At 43.3% G+C, this 16,030-nt stretch overlaps 1 protein-coding gene across 5 annotated transcripts in view; it reads right to left on the bottom strand.

Annotated features, from left to right (window-relative positions):
* Window positions 1-16,030, bottom strand: part of ERBB4 (erb-b2 receptor tyrosine kinase 4) — a 1,268,185-nt gene that overhangs the window by 62,354 nt on the left and 1,189,801 nt on the right. For all 5 annotated transcript variants that reach the window (XM_053283383.1, XM_053283386.1, XM_053283382.1 and 2 more), the window contains exon 21: window positions 1,513-1,668. In XM_053283383.1, coding sequence (XP_053139358.1) covers window positions 1,513-1,668 — 156 coding nt within the window. The remainder of the gene's footprint in view (window positions 1-1,512; window positions 1,669-16,030) is intronic.

Here is a 16,030-nt window from a genome sequence, read left to right as displayed (position 1 = left end):
TAATGTCCCATTTTTGGTTATATCTGGTAGGTTCTTTATTTATCTATCATTTTCCATTTTTAACTTTTAAAATAACTTAATTTGAGCCTAATACTGAGTGTGGTTTTAACCTGTTTTTTAACTTGTTCAGTTTCATTAATTTTATTACTTTTATTGTGTCTTGTATCTATGTTATTGTTGTGAGCCACCCCAAGCAGTAGTGTACTGGAGGGGCGGGGTATAAATATTTTAAATACATAAATAAATAATGAAAATACCCTCCTTAGACTCCAAAGTTTTCCAAAGAGATGCTGAAGAAACAGGCTTGGTTCATAAGAGGACTAGGTAAGCAGGAAGACATAGCTTTAAAGTGTTAAAAATCAGTGGCTGCCATGCTAGCAAAGCAGCAGTGTTTATGAAAAGTCCAACTAAGTTCCACTGCTGGCTCAGCAATGAGGGCAAATTTCAACCTCCATGCCACTCACAAATATGTTCCTGAGGGTTGCATAGCCCTCAGGGATATAGATAGATAGATAGATAGATAGATAGATAGATAGATAGATAGATAGATAGATAGATAGATAGCTTCTGGGGAAAGGAAAGGTCTCTGAATTCACGCCCATCATGCACATATTAGCACTGCTGCTGTGTTAGTCTAAAACTCTTCAGAAGCACCGGTGCTCCATTAATCAGTATTTGTATACCTTTTTCATATTGTATATGAAATTGTATTAGCTGTACATAATATACCTATAATAACACTTAGCATTTGCATAGCACTTTTTGAGCATGCAAAGCGCTTCATTTGTGTTATCTTGATGTAATCTTTACAACAAGTATTACTATTCCCATATTGTAGATATGGGGCTCAGGCTGAGAGGAGTGGCTTGCCTAAAGTCACTTAATGAGTTCATGGCAGAGGCAAGATTCAAACCAGAGAAGTCCTGATTTGTAGCTCAGGCTCTTAGTCACTACACTAGACTAAGGCCACATTCACACGTAACGGGGAAACAGAGTTGCAGGGGCCAGAGGATTCCCTACCATTATATCCAAAGGTGTGCAATTCCAGTCCCATCCCTTCTGCAACCTGAGGTTTTGCTCTGAAGATTTGAACCCTTGGTTTGTAGTGAATTTCATTGCTCAAAACCAGGGTTCCATGGAACCTCCGGTATGTCCAAATGCAGCACTGGAGGTGGCATTCGGCCGAACTGGAGTGGAGGGAGGAAGGTCTTCCCTCTCTCCCTCAGTGATTGTCTGTGAGGGCTGTCCTTCAAGCAAGAAGGAAGCCCACACAGCCAGTTCCCCCTCCTCTCTGCAGTCTCACTAACTGCAGAGAGGATGCACTCCATTTCATCAGAATGCAGCCAGGAGAGTGGGGAGCAGAACCACAGGTCCATTGGACCATGGTTCCATGTTAAGTGCAAATGCAGCCTAACTCTCTCACTCTTGACTTATGAATCATGCTGAGGAAGACCTTCAAACCAAGTTCCTTGAAAGCCCAAAGGAAGCACATGGGTCTACTGTGACGCCTACCTTCCCACCATCAGCACTGTATTCTTTCTCATCTCCTTCCAGCAGCCTGGCCAGGCCAAAGTCTGTGATCTTCACATGATTTGGTGATTTCACTAAGACGTTCCGGGCTGCCAAGTCTCTGTGAACCAGTCGCCTCTCTTCCAGGTACATCATTCCCTTTCAAGTGAAAACATGTAAAATAAACATTTTCAGTCAAATCAGGCCCCATCTGTGCAGTATTTGCATGACGTACTTTAGAAACAGAGGCTGGCATCCTAAGGCTGCATGAGTGCTTCTTACATCAGTGCACATGCAGCACCAGCCCCTGCACTACTCCTGTGCTTCTGAAGTGTGGGAGATCCTACACAAGAGTGCAACTAATTTCTGAGCTCTTCTTGCACTCCAAAAGTACTCCATTACAGCAGAAGCACACCCCTGACCTTTAGGGAAGTCTTTCTGCTGCAAGAGAGTGTTTCTGGAGGGCAGGGAGAGCTACAATAGTAATTGTGCTCTTGTCCAAGAGCACCCATGCTTTGGAAATGCAGGGACTAATACAGGGGCTAGTGCTGCATGTGCATTTTTATTATTATTTATTTAATTTATATACTGCCCTTCCAAAAATGGCTCAAGGTGGTTTACATCAAAATAAAAACAATTAAAATCAAAACTAAACCAATTAAACAATTAAAATCATTTAAACATTAAAATAATTAATTTACATTAAAATCATTTCAAACCAACTATTTTTATTGCTTCTAGATGCATGTAAGCAGCATTAGTCAGAATGTTAGCCATTCTGTTTCATTATCAAGATATTTCTCCTCCTGCTCTACATATTTTGATCATCTACAATCATTGCTACAGTTCATGATTCACCCTCCACCCCCAGCACTGCACGTACATTTTGCAGTTATGCCTTTGAATATCTTCTTATTCAAGTAGCCCTTTTTACTTTACTCTTGATCTCCGTACCAATATAGTACTGATAGGTATGGCCCTTCAGTCATTTTTCAGAGTGGGGCTGTGAAATTCCCACTGGCAACCACCATGTTTTCCCTGGAACCTCTTTGGACTGACAGTACATCCAGTTCCGGCAAATTATACCATCCCTGCGTGATCAAGCGAGTCCAGAACAGCCAAACTATCCCCTAACTGCATGATTTAAACCACAGTTTAAATGGTCTAGACCAGCCCTCCACCATGATTTATCTGAATGGATTCCATCCTGAGGTGGCAAAAATGGGCATTTGGCATTTTCAGGCAGTGGGCATATATAATTCTTACAGTTTTGCAGGAGGCAGCTTAACTATTGGTTGTGGTGGCAGGTATCCCTTCCCCCATTTTCTAGCAAACTATTTTATGCTGCACCCGTGTGTCTTTTTTCGGTTTATGTTGTGCCTTTGGACATGGTGACAGAAGCAACACTAGAAGCAGTCAACACCTTCCCGGCTATTGGCTCCTGCTGTTTTCTTCACCAGAACTCCCCTTGCATAATGAGAGCAATTCATTCCAGGGGCACTTCAGGAACAAAAATGGCAGCCAGTAGGAAGAGGCCCAGTGCTTGCAACAACACTACTTCTGCCACTGCCTTCAAAGGCACAACATATACATTAAAAAATAAAAATAAAAATAATAATAGCACCTGCTGCTGTTACCACCACGGAACAAGCAACGGTGCATCCATAAAAAGGTTACAAGAATTTCTCACCCACCCCTAAAATTTCTTCTGTTCTATTCCCCCCTTCTAAACCCACAAATTTTGTCAAAATTGCTTCTAGGAGAATTCCTGAATCAGTACTAAAATGTTTCCTGGGAAAAGTCAACACTGCATCAAATTCCCTGCCAAAATGGCCAGAAGCTTTTTGATATTTTCTTTTTTATTCTCAAGGTGAGCTCTGGAGCTATCATACATTCAGCTAACACAAGTGACCATACAGAAAAGACCCCTTTCCCTTTTCCAGATTCCATATTAATGATGCAGTGGGTCATTTCTGACAAAATCTTTTGTGCTGAATGGGTTACTTTTGGAAGCGGATTCCGCAATTACTTATATATGAGAAAGTTTGGAATAGATTGTCCATGTTACATTTTCACAGGAAGAATTCCCATGAGCAGAATATATTTCAACAGGACGATTTCCTGATGGGAGGAAGGAAGATGGGGAAAAAATGAGTAGTTTGACCCAAATTTCATTTGAAATTCAGCCACAATTACAAGCCAAATTGCTGTATGTAGAAGGCAATGTGAGAGCCATGTAAGAAAGCTTTGTAGAGTAGAGCATGCAGAACACCAGCCAGTGTTCATATTGTTTAATATAAATTCATATTTTCTCTCTTCCATCTCCTTCTTGATGTACTTTTTGGCTTATCGCTTCTTTCCTATTTATATGCTAAGTCTTGTATTCTCTAGTTCTTTCCTTTTCCTACCACCCGCCCCAGCTTGTGCAATGTTTTCCCCCTTTCCCTCAAACTTCCCTCTCCTTTTGACCCATGTTTTGTAAAGCAGGGATGTGAAGCACCTAGCACATATTCTGTGCAGCACCTAGCACATATTGGATGCTCCATATAAATAATACATGATGATGACCACAACAACAGTTTGAATTGAAATGGAACACATGCACAAGACCACAAAAGAAAAAGGTTATCTTAATCCTAGAAAGCATTTGCCAGCAAAACAGACAATGGTTATAGAAATGTAAATTTCATTATGTAAATTTTACATGAGTCAACTAACTGGGTCATAGAAATGCGAAGTTAATTGCCTAAAGACAAAAAGATATTTGCTGAATGTCTGATGTCTTAGTTCAGGAGCTTGTTACAAGTCCATCCTGATCTTTTATATTTTAATACTCCAGAGGACCTTCAACCTGCATGCAGCATTTTGCTAAGAATTATGGGGGTAGATGCAACTCAGCTCCCTTGCCTGCAATCCAATTGCCTTTTACACTTCTTTTAGAGGTTTGTATGACTAAATAAAAAGTCTTTTAGACTGCACAAACTACAAACAGATGGACATATACATGTAGAAAACCATTTCTTTATAAGCTAGGTAGGTGTCTTTCAGTTTATTGCTGTCTGGCCTAAGTCTGCCTTAATTCATTGATAGCAGATAATTCCTGCCCACTAAAAATCTTTTGATCTTATCCCCCAAGGACATGTGAATTTGTAGAATAAATACAACTGTCGGATGCAAATTATTTTGTAGAGAGGCATTTCTAACATCAATTGCAATATTAGAATCTACTCTTGAATCAGCATGGTTGGTCATTATACTTATTGCATCTTAAAACATTAGTTCTGTCCATCACTTAGAAGAATGCTAAAAGTTATTAGTAAATGACAATTACAATGTTATCTAATAACATTCTGTCATTTACTTAACATTGTCATTACATTTACTGTGATGAGTGTCATTTACACACATTCCTGGTATGCATATTCAATGCCCATAGAGGGGAGCAGTACACCAGTGGGCTCTGATCTCTCTCTACATATGTTTGGCATAATTTGTAAAACACCCTGTTTTGGGTGGAGACCCCCATCATGTGGATAATTTGCATGCATATATTGCACCCCTTTCCTTAAAATCTGCAGGTTTACACACATTATATTCACTTGTGATGTATGCAAGGGTACAGATCATGGGGACGGGGAGGACCAGCTGGTGCAATCCCACTTTTCTCTCTGTCTACATTGAATGTGCACTCCTATCATGTATGCACATATTCTTTTATGTCTTTTTCTGTTTAGAACATAGACCAGTAGGCAAACCATTTAGACCAATATATTCTCAATCCATTTTGTTATATCAATTGTCTAAACTGGATAAGACTCCTTTACTAAAAATTTGTAGTCTCACGCAATGTTAACATTATTTCATTATTATTTATTATTATGCTTTTCATTTGTCATATATGTCTAAGGAGTTCTTTACCCAATCAATATTCAGATGTCATCCGAGAAATAACAACCCCTATCTTCATGAACAAAGAAATTCAAGGTTCTTCAACCACACACCCCTGTTCCGACTATCTTTGCCCATACTCAGGCTGTGTGTTTGCCTGTTCAGCTGATACTCCACCCAAACCTCTATGTATGTTAAAATCTGGTGTGCATGTTGAGGTCATGTCCTGCCTCCTATGTATGGAATCAAACAGTGGAACATGAGATCCCCCAATTCTGCAATCTTTCCTTGAAAGCAAGGTTTGAGATTGCAGGTCCAGGGAGAACTCAGCATTCCAATAAACATGAACCCTCTTCAGATGTTAAAAAAAGAAAGGCTGCTGTACTTACATACAGCATTCCAAGAGTACACAATCTCAATCATTTTATTTACAGCTGTAAGCCAAACAAAATTAAAACTTTGGACTGTTGCCATAAATAAATATACAGCATAAAATAACTAAAAGATACAGAATCAGCCTCATAAAACCCCATGACGAGAGGTCAGTTTCATAGCCCCATATAAAAATTCAGCAACCAGTTTAGTAATACCCACATTAACATCAGCAATACATAAATTAAGATAAAATGAGTCAGGCCTGCCTGGGAACTGATCAAATAGAGGGGTCAATAATTCTTTCCTTGAGTTGCGGAACAGAGGGCAGTACAGAAGTGTATGAGCAACTGTTTCTAAGCAGCCCTCTCCACAAGAACATAGCCCTGAAACAGGGGAATCCTTGCAAAACCTTCTAAGGAGCAAGGCAGAGGGTAAAATATTCAGCCTGGCTCTTGCAAAGGCTGACCTCAATTTAACTAGATGGAGTGTGGAGAGATATTTAGCAGGATGATTTCAAGCAGGGAGGAAAATACCAAGATATATGGGAGAGCAACATCTATTCGCTAAGGAGACAAGGTGTTGATACTCAATGTCTCTAGGATAATGATAGCCTTGGTGCTGGTAAAACACAGGGACAATAAACTGGAGGGAGAAAGCCCCAAACTCAGCACTTTTTTTGGTAACCACAGGTAACCAAGGGTTAGGGAAGTTGTCCCTCCACATAAGTTGAATATACAATGAACCTTGAGACCCAAGGCAAAAATTAAGCCAGCGAGTTAGTCTAAGCTCCCAAGCCCTACAGGCAATGGAGTAGGAACCCAACTCCAGACACAAAGCGCCACAGGAAACAAATTTCGGCACTCTAAAAATAGCTCTGAGAAATCTGGACTGAACAGAATCCATCTCCGACTGTATCCCCTGAATCTATAGTGGAGCCCCAAAGAACATTTGAGCTACAATTTTGACTCAGACCGCCCTGAGAGCCATAGGTATGTATTGGCCACCCCTAGTGAAGAAAAAACAGAGAAAAGCATATCATGTGGACCGTGCAGTATGGATCGCATGTAAATGCTGTGATGACCAATTAAGATTTGATTGGAAATAAATACCAAGATATTTAAACTTAAAAACCTAGTCGACCTTAATATGGTTGATACTCCAGCTGTAAACCTTCCTGGTGTTGGAAAACACCAACACCTTAGATTTAGCAAAGTTAATGGAAAGATGGTTATCATTACAATAGTGGGCAAATGCTCTCAAAAGCCTGAGGAGAACAATTTGGGTCTGGGACAAGAGGATCGAATCATCAGCATATAGGAGCACCGGAACCCGATGGTCTGCCAGCTTAGGGGAGTGAGCGTCCACCTTCTTCAACTCAGGGGCCAGGTCATTTATAAATAACTTAAAGAGGGCTGGGGCCAGAACCAAGAGTACACCCACAAGCCCTGTCCTGGTGTCGCTGATGAGCTCAAAAAGCCCCACTTCCCCAGCTTTCCGGTCTCAGAAACAATCTCCTTAATGTTTACAGTCTTTATCTCTTCAGACAAACACTGTAAGTGAGGACAGAGTAGTGGTAAAGCTTTTTGAGTGCATCAGCACCAGGGCAGAGTTTGTGGGTGTGCTCTTGGGACACACACTAGTTCCTCCTCCTCCTCCTCCTCCTCCTCTCTCTCTCTCTTTCTCATATGTCTGAAAAGGGCTACTGTGTCTCCTGGTTCAGGCATTATACCTTACATCTGGTGAATGAGGACAAAAGTGGAGGGCAATGCATAGAGGACCAGTGTTTCACCTGGCAGAGTTGATTACACTTATTAAGAATCCTGCTCTTGTGGTATTTGCAAGAATCCCAGATCGTACTGTCTTTAAGTTATCGTCAGGCTCTGATTCACTGAAGATGGGGGAAGATGAGTGAAGATGGGGGAAATTTAGCTGTGTTGCAGCAAAAAATTTAAAAGATCCCATTAGCCATAAAACCATTTTATTTTTTACTAGGAGATTTTCGGTCAAGTATAGGATGAAATATAGGACATATAGTATGAACTGGTCAGCATAAGTCATTCCTGTTTTGATTTTAGTACAAGAGATTTTGCAGGAGTCAACAAAGAAGAGGGTCTGAAGCGGGACTACAAAAGGTCTTTGGACACAGAGTACACAGCATTATTTTCAAAGAGGCTTTAATTGGCCAAAGCAAGCACAGTCTTTCTCGCCAATTACAAATCAATGCTGCTAGCTGTTATACATCTCAGCTATAGAACACTGAAGGATTAATAGTTTCTGACATCAAACACAAAACCGGGGGGTGGGGAGGAAGCACCAGGCAAATAAGTCATAGGAGCTATTCACATGACCATGGGGCAGAGGGAGGCTGCGAAACCTTCTCCCCCACCAACCCAGACTATCCTTTGAACATTGCTGGGAGCACAGATCACTCTCCCAGACGAGCAGCACTGCTCCAGGCAGCTCAGAGCTCTGGAGGCCGGGACAATGGGTCCCAGCCTCTGGGTATCCCACAATGCATCATGCACTGAGTGTGGTGCACTGGGGGATTTCTCCATCAGACAAGCACTTTAAGCTCCCACCATGCAGCCCGAGGAGATACAAAATCCTGGCAGAGAGCCAGGCTTAAAAGTAAGGTTTGGCTGGGTAGGAGCAACGGGATCCACGCAGATCCTAGTTCCCAACAGAAGAAGCCTAGTCCAGGGTAGGCTGCCCTAGTCTGGGCTAGGCTGCTCATGAGAACAACCTCACAGTGTCAAATGATTATAAGCCATATATTAAACAAGGTGGTGTATGTGCCCGGGGCCATGCCAGGGAGGGTGAGTGCTGGCAGGTGGCAGCACCAGCAGCTGCGCCGTCTGGGTAAGGATCTTACAACCTTTCTTGCCTCCCCCGCCCAGCCGCCTGTTCACTGCTGAGCAGGTTCGCCTGAGCCGGGCCTGGTTCGCTTTGATTTGCGTCGCTCTGCGGCCTGCACTCCGTCCTCGGCGGGCGATCTGCCGCTGACGCTCGGGCCGCGCTACAGCCCATCACCGCCACGCCAGCCACCGCCGCACTCAGCGGGCTGTGGGCGACCCCCCGCCGCCCGCCACTGCCAAATCACCGCACGCACGCCGCCACACTCGGCGGGCGATCCGGGGGGACGGGGGGAAGCCACTTTTTGGCACCCCCCACATGGCTCGCCGGGGTGGCGCCCAGGGCACGTGCCCTGCCTGCCCCCCCTATCGTTACGCCCCTGTGTGTGTATTAGAGAGTTTCTATTTGGGTGTCAAGCACCAACATTAACGTGATAGAAATTTCAGAGAAGATTCTATCGGCTAGTTAGGCCACAATCCACTAGGAAGTTCTCCTCCAGAAGCCCCATGTAAATTAACAGGAGATGCTTAATTTACATAGTGTTAAGTAACACAATAGCATTATCCTGATTCATGCCTGCAACAACCATGTAAGGATGGACTGTTATTTCTGCTTGACAGGGTCTGCAGATCTCCTGAGCCTCATATCTATGAAGTGGCATCTGATAGATTGAGGGATGGGCCCTGGTGGGATACAGACCTTACCCTGAGATTATAGTATTTCTTTTGGAGACTCCAAGAAGAAGGGTAGGACCCTGAAACCTCATGTCAAACCCTGAAACCAGGCAACCCTATTAGCATATAAGCAAATGATGTGTCCAAGGCTAGTCAGCAATGCCACGACTGAGCTGGGTTGTTGCCCAGGCCCAAGACCAATAGAATGAGTCTCAATGATCTAACTTCATTGAGCTCAAGTAGCAGAACACTGGGCTAGTAGCATTGCTATTCCACTGGGTCTTTTTATTGCAAAGACTTATTTTTTGCAGGATCATGGCAGATAGTAAGCACTTTAGTATTGTATCTCCTCTTAGGAATAGTCACAGTAAACTACATATTGATTTTTCTCAGCGTCCTATTAAGGTGGCTTGTGGGTGGCTGAACACACACAATATATAAACAGAAAGCACTGTAGTATATTAAAACTGAAACAATAGTGACTCAAATGAAGTGAAGCTGGGAAAGGAAGGATAGGTTGCTTAATGGTGTTCATTTAAGATGTATAATATAGATACGTTTTCCCAGGAGGTTTTATTTGACCTTTTCAAGCCTGACAGACACAGTGTATTATATACTTTTAACTATATATAAAGAGTGTAAGTGCTGTAAGACAACTATGGTTTTTCTACTGAAAGTATATTTAAGATACCCAAGTTGGTCGGGGCAACAACAAAATGCTGCATAGGCAACTGTATTAAAACAACAGTAGGGATCAATCCACACATTCATTCACTTTGAAATCCCATCAGGATTGGCAGAGCATCAGCTGTGTGTGTAACACATTGTGCATATGCTGTAATGCACATGCTGGGTATATGCATATAGGTGCCTATGCGTAGGACCAGTTTGCACAATCTGTAACTGTAACCCATAATCATAATCAGCTCCATACCATGCTCCAGATGGGATGGGTGTTTAAAGCCCCCTCTCAAAGAGCCCCATTGACTACAAAGGTGTTCCCACAGCTTCAAGATCTTAAATGGCATTCTAAGCAATAGGAGTTTTGTCCTTGATGGGATTTGAATAATCCTTTAAGGTGACTGATCTCTTGGGTTGCTAGTTCTTCTTTTAAACAGCAACATGTCACCAGAAACAGATGGCTTTCACCCAAGAGCCATGAAAGACATTCTAATATGAAACTGCTGATTTACGTAATTTCTGGTACATGATTTCTCACTAACAGTAGCATCTTTACCATATGAGTATAAATTCATTTATATCAGCATCTGAAAAAGGGCCAATACACAATTCTGGAAACCAAAGATCCATAAACCTAAGTTCAGGAATGGTACCATTCCCAGCTTCTTTCTGGCAGGGGGCTCACATGTCTTTTAGCAGCTACCCACCAGGGGGAAATTCACAACGGAATACCTGCCCCATTATATCACCACATTTCCATGAGTTGAAGCACACATTACAGTTGACTTCAGTGGAAGAGTAAAGGATACACCGAGCTTTCTTTCAGAGGAATCACTAGCCGTAGGGTCAAACTGCATGTCACAGGAAGCCATGCTTTCATGCCGTAAATAGCTGCTGGAACCCACTCTCCCTATGCAGTTTGAGCCTCCCCCCTATAAATGTTTATTCCCCTCCCCAAAAGGCCGATAGCCCGACAAATTTCACTTAAACTGCTGAGGGCAAAAAACTTTGGCCCACCATTGCTTTAAATGTCAATCATAGCTACGCTTTTCCTCCTTGGTTAAGCATGTTAGGCAGTCACAGGTTCTTGGTTCCCTAAACAACTGGGCAAAATACTATCTGCTCATTTTGCCTTGTATCTTTGTTTCTAAAAGTACTGGAGACAAATCCAGGCCAGTTCATAAGCCAAACAGTACATTTAGTGGCCAAAATGGCCACCGACACGGAGCAGAGGTCTGGAATAGGCTGACAACTGCCTGAACTGGATGTATTTTTAACTAACTGGAGGTTGGCAGAGGGAAGGGGGACCTCTGAAGACCGCCCCCCCCATGTCTGCGGAGACCAGAAGACAGTGAGTTTACTTAGTTTGAAAAAAGTTTAAATAAATATTTTTAAACAAAAACCCTGAGCTCAAACTAGGGCGTGTTTGGTAGTGTCCCAAATTGAACATACCTGGTTCTGTTCGAGTCCGGTTCAGACTCTAACTGAACCAGGCAACCTGGGTTTGTGTTTGCACACACTGCCTTGACATTGCTGCCCAGAACAAAACTCATTCCACACATAGATGAAAAGAATTTGAGAGCACACTGGTGGTGGGCTCTAAACAGTATGTAACAAGACTGTCATAGCCCCCCCCCCCTCTTGCCACCTCTTTCTCTCCCTTCTTTGCACTGGCATCAAATGCTTTCCAACTGGCTGTCATTTACCATTAGACATTAGGAGTACAATGTAAATGCTTCATGTTTTAAGACCATACATTTGCTTCTAGCACTATTCTTATAGCCCATAGATTGGAAACATCTTGACCTTAGAACTGATAATCCCACTCATCACAACAACTACAAGGTTTTCTTTGCTTAGGATACCATTACCATTACAACGGCAATTACTGCCAAATCCTCCAACATCAGATCACTAATTGAAAGAGCACCTAAAGCTGTTAAGAAGTCAAAGAGACATATTTACAACCACTTGTAACAAAGGCATAGAATCTTAGGGAAAACCCACATAGGGATAACATATTACCTATAATAGTTGTATTTATATCCACGCAAAGCTAATACTTCTATAGGGAGTTAAATCAGTGACTCCTTTTTCTTTGTAACTTCACATGTGTAGGAGTATAATGCTCCCCTGCCTGTAACCAAACTGTTTTCTGCCATTTGATGCTGAAAAAGGACAAATGGCTGCCAATTGGTCCCATCTAAAAATATCTTTCACAAAAGAGTCGCTAGGGATCTAAGAGTTTATGGGAGAAAAGGCTAAGTGCAGTGATAGGGAGAAAAAGAAACAAGCAGCAGCCAGCATCGAGCAAGGGGAACTAGTTTCCTCCAGGACAGGAGCTACTGCTTGCTGTGAAGTTCCTGTGGAGTTCAAGTCCCTTCTAGTCCACATCAGGACCACTAGCTAGCTTTATATTAGGCCAGGTTTCCTCCTGTGCCATGACAGGTGGTACAGTGCTAGGTAAAGTTAAAGTTGTGCAGTTGAGTCAGTGTCGATTCCTGGCAACCACAGAGCCATGTGGTTTTCTTTGGTAGTATACAGGTGGTCCGATAGGTGGCCCAATATGGAATTAGCTGTTTTCACAGCTGCTGTACACTGAGACAACACTTTCAATGCGCTGTCCACCATGACTCCAAGATCTCTCTCCTGGTCAGTCACTGACAGCTCAGATCCCATCAGAGTATATACTGTACGAAGTTGGTGGTTTTCGTCCCAATGTGCATCACTTTACACTTGCTTACAATGAACTGCATTTGCCATTTTGTCACCCAGTCCCCCAGTTTGAAGATATCTTTTTGGAGTTCCTCACAATCTGTTGTGGATTTCACTACCCTAAATAGATTAGTGTCATCTGCAAATTTGGCCACTTTGCTGGTCACCCCAACTTCTAGATCATTTATGAACAAGTTAAAGAGCACTGGTCCCAGTACCGATCCCTGGGGGAACCCACTTCCTACTTCCCTCCATTGTGAAAACTGTCCATTTATTCCTACTCTCTGTTTCCTGTCCTTCAACCAGTTACTGATCCTCATATGAACCTGTCCCCTTATTCTATTACTGCTAAGTTTACTCAAGAGCTTTTGATGGGGAACTTTATCAAAAGCTTTTTGGAAGTCCAAGTATACTATGTCAACTGGATCACCTTTATCCACATTACACTCTCAAAGAACTCCAAAAGGTTAGTGAGACAAGTCTTTCCCTTGCAGAAGCCATGCTGGTTCTCCTTCAACAAGGCCTGTTCTTCTATATGCTTAACAATTTTGTCCTTAAGTATGTTTTCCATCAATTTACCCAACACCGAAATTAAACTGACCAGCTTGTAATTTCCCGGATCCCCCCTGGATCCCTTCTTGAAAATTGGAGTCACACTGGCTATTTTCCAGTCATCTGGAACATTGCCTGATTGTAGGGACAAGTTATATATTTTTGCTAGGAGATCGGCAATTTCATATTTGAGTTCCTTCAGAACTCTTGGGCGGATGCCATCTGGCCCTGGCGATTTGTTAATTTTTAGCTTTTCAAGACAGTTTAGAATATCTTCTCTTGTCACCTCAAATCTGCCCAGTTACTCAGCTGCTAAACTTGAAAAAACTTAATTCTGGAGAGGGTATATGGTCAGTATCCTCCGCCGTGAAGACAGATGCAAAGAACTCATTCAGCTTCTCTGCAATCTCCTTATCCTCAACAGTCCCTTTCATACTCTCATCATCTGTGGGTCCAACCGCCTCCCTGGCAGGTTTTCTACTTCTGACATATTTAAAGATGTTTTTGTTATTCCCCTTGATACTTTTAGCTATATGCTCCTCAAACTCTCTCTTTGCATCCCTTATTGTGCCCTTGCATTTTTTTTTTTTTTTTTTGCCAGAGTTCATGTTCCTTCCTGTTCTCTTCATTTGGGCAGGACTACCATTTTCTGAAGGAAGTTTTCTTCCCTTTTATCACTTCTCTGACTCTACTTGTTAGCCATGCTGGCATCCTCCTGAACTTGGTGGTACTGTTCTTCCTTCTTGGAATACATTCCAACTGTGCTTCTAGTACTATGGTTTTAAATAAGTTCCATGCTTTCTGGAGTGATTTGACCCTCCTGACTTTCCCTTTCAACTTCCTTCTTACCAAGCCCCTAATTTTAGAGAAATGTCCTCTTCTGAAGTCCAACACATCTGTGTTGGACTTCCTTGAGAATTCTCCACTCGCATATATGCTGAACTGGATCACACTACGGTTACTGCTACCCAACTCTGACATCTCGCACCAGGTCCTGGCACCCCACAGAATTAAACCCAAAGCTGCCATCTCTCTGGTTGGTTCCACGGCTAACTTTTCTAAGACAGTCATTTAGCACATCTAGAAATTTGGACTCTCTGTCATTAACTGAATGTGAATTTACCCAGTCTATGTGTGGGTAGTTGAAGTCACCCAGTATTACAGCCCTGTCTCTCTTTGATGCCTCTCTTATTTGTTTCTCCAGCTCCAGGTCACTCTCAGCACTTTGATCCGGAGTGCGATAGCACGTCCCTAGTAACACATTTCCTTTCAGTCCTCGTAATGTTTCCCATAAAGATTCTGTGGAGGACTCTGGTCCACCTAAGTTTTCTAGCTTATTCGAATCTATACTTTCTTTGAGATATAGCACCACTCCTCCCCCAACCCTCCCCTCCCTGTCCCTTCTATAGAGTTAACATCCAGGAATAATTGTGTCCCACTGGTTCTCACTATTCCGCCAGGTTTCTGTTACACCCACTATATCTATGTTTTCATTAGTAACCAAGTACTCCAGCTCACCCATTTTGGCTCAGAGGCTTCTGGCATTGGTATACAGACGTCTATATGCCAGGTCCCTTGCCGGATGTTGGCGTGTGCTATCCTCCTTACCATCATTTGACATCTTTGGCAAGCTGTCCTGTGTTTCCTTCTGCTGGCTCCACTCTGTCCCCTTCTGGTTTATCTGAAACATGTTCACCCTCACACCTTAGGGGATTTTGCCAGCCGAAGCAGATATCACCCTGTTCCTGCCAGCAATCCCCCAGGCATCATTTTAAAAGCTGCTCTGTGACCTTCTTGATTTTTAGTGCCAGCAGTCTGGTTCCATTTTGGTTCAAGTGGAGCCCATCCCTTTTGTATTTTGTACTTTTTTGGAAGCTTTGCTTCCCCCAAAATGTACCCCAGTGCCTAATAAATCTAAACCCCTCCTCCTGGCACCACCATCTCATCCACGCATTGAGACCTCTCAGCTCCACCTGTCTCACAGTCCCTATACATGAAACAGGTAGCACTTCACAGAACGCTACCCTTGGGGTCCTGGACTTCAGTATACTACCTAGCAGCTTAAATTTGACTTCCAGGACCTCCTAAATGCATTTCCCAACATTGTTGGTGCCAATGTGCACTACAACAGCTGACTCATCCCCAGCACTGCCTAACAGCCTACCTAGATGCAGTGTGACATCCACAACCTTCACACCAGGCAGGAAGTAACTGTGCGGTCTACACACAGATCATAGACCCATCTCTCTATGCCCCCAATAATCAAATCACCCATTACTAAGAGGCCCCCACCCCCTGGAGGAGTATCCTCTATGTGAGAGGATATGGGCACATCAGCGGGGTCCCTGCTAAGGAAGTGTTTCCCTCTTCCTCAGACCAATGTCCTCCTTCCCTGAGACCCTCATTCTCCATGACAGGAGAAGTGCCATCAGCATGGGAGTGGGATTAGGTATGTGCGTGGAACCACGGAGGCGTGGTCCGGCATTGGGGGGAGTGTGTCTTTAAGGGGGGGATAGCACTCCCCCCCGCCGCCGCACTTCCCCCTCCAGTGCTGGACTTTCTTAAAACGTTCTTGGGGCAGCAGAGTTCCTCCTTGCCTCCCCTGCCCCCATCGTTGTCTTTAAAGTTAGCAAGCCGAAAAAGCTGGAGCCACGCATGCGCCCTTTGTGGCGTGTGCGCTTGTTGCAGCCGCCAGCACACACGCCACATACGTCACAATGATGTATGTGGCACGCGCGCCAGTGGCAACAATGAGCATGCGCGCCCCATGAAGGGCGCATGCG

Source organism: Hemicordylus capensis, chromosome 1, assembly GCF_027244095.1.
Source record: "Hemicordylus capensis ecotype Gifberg chromosome 1, rHemCap1.1.pri, whole genome shotgun sequence".
Taxonomy (NCBI): domain Eukaryota; kingdom Metazoa; phylum Chordata; class Lepidosauria; order Squamata; family Cordylidae; genus Hemicordylus; species Hemicordylus capensis.
This window is presented reverse-complemented; position numbering and strand designations above follow the sequence as displayed.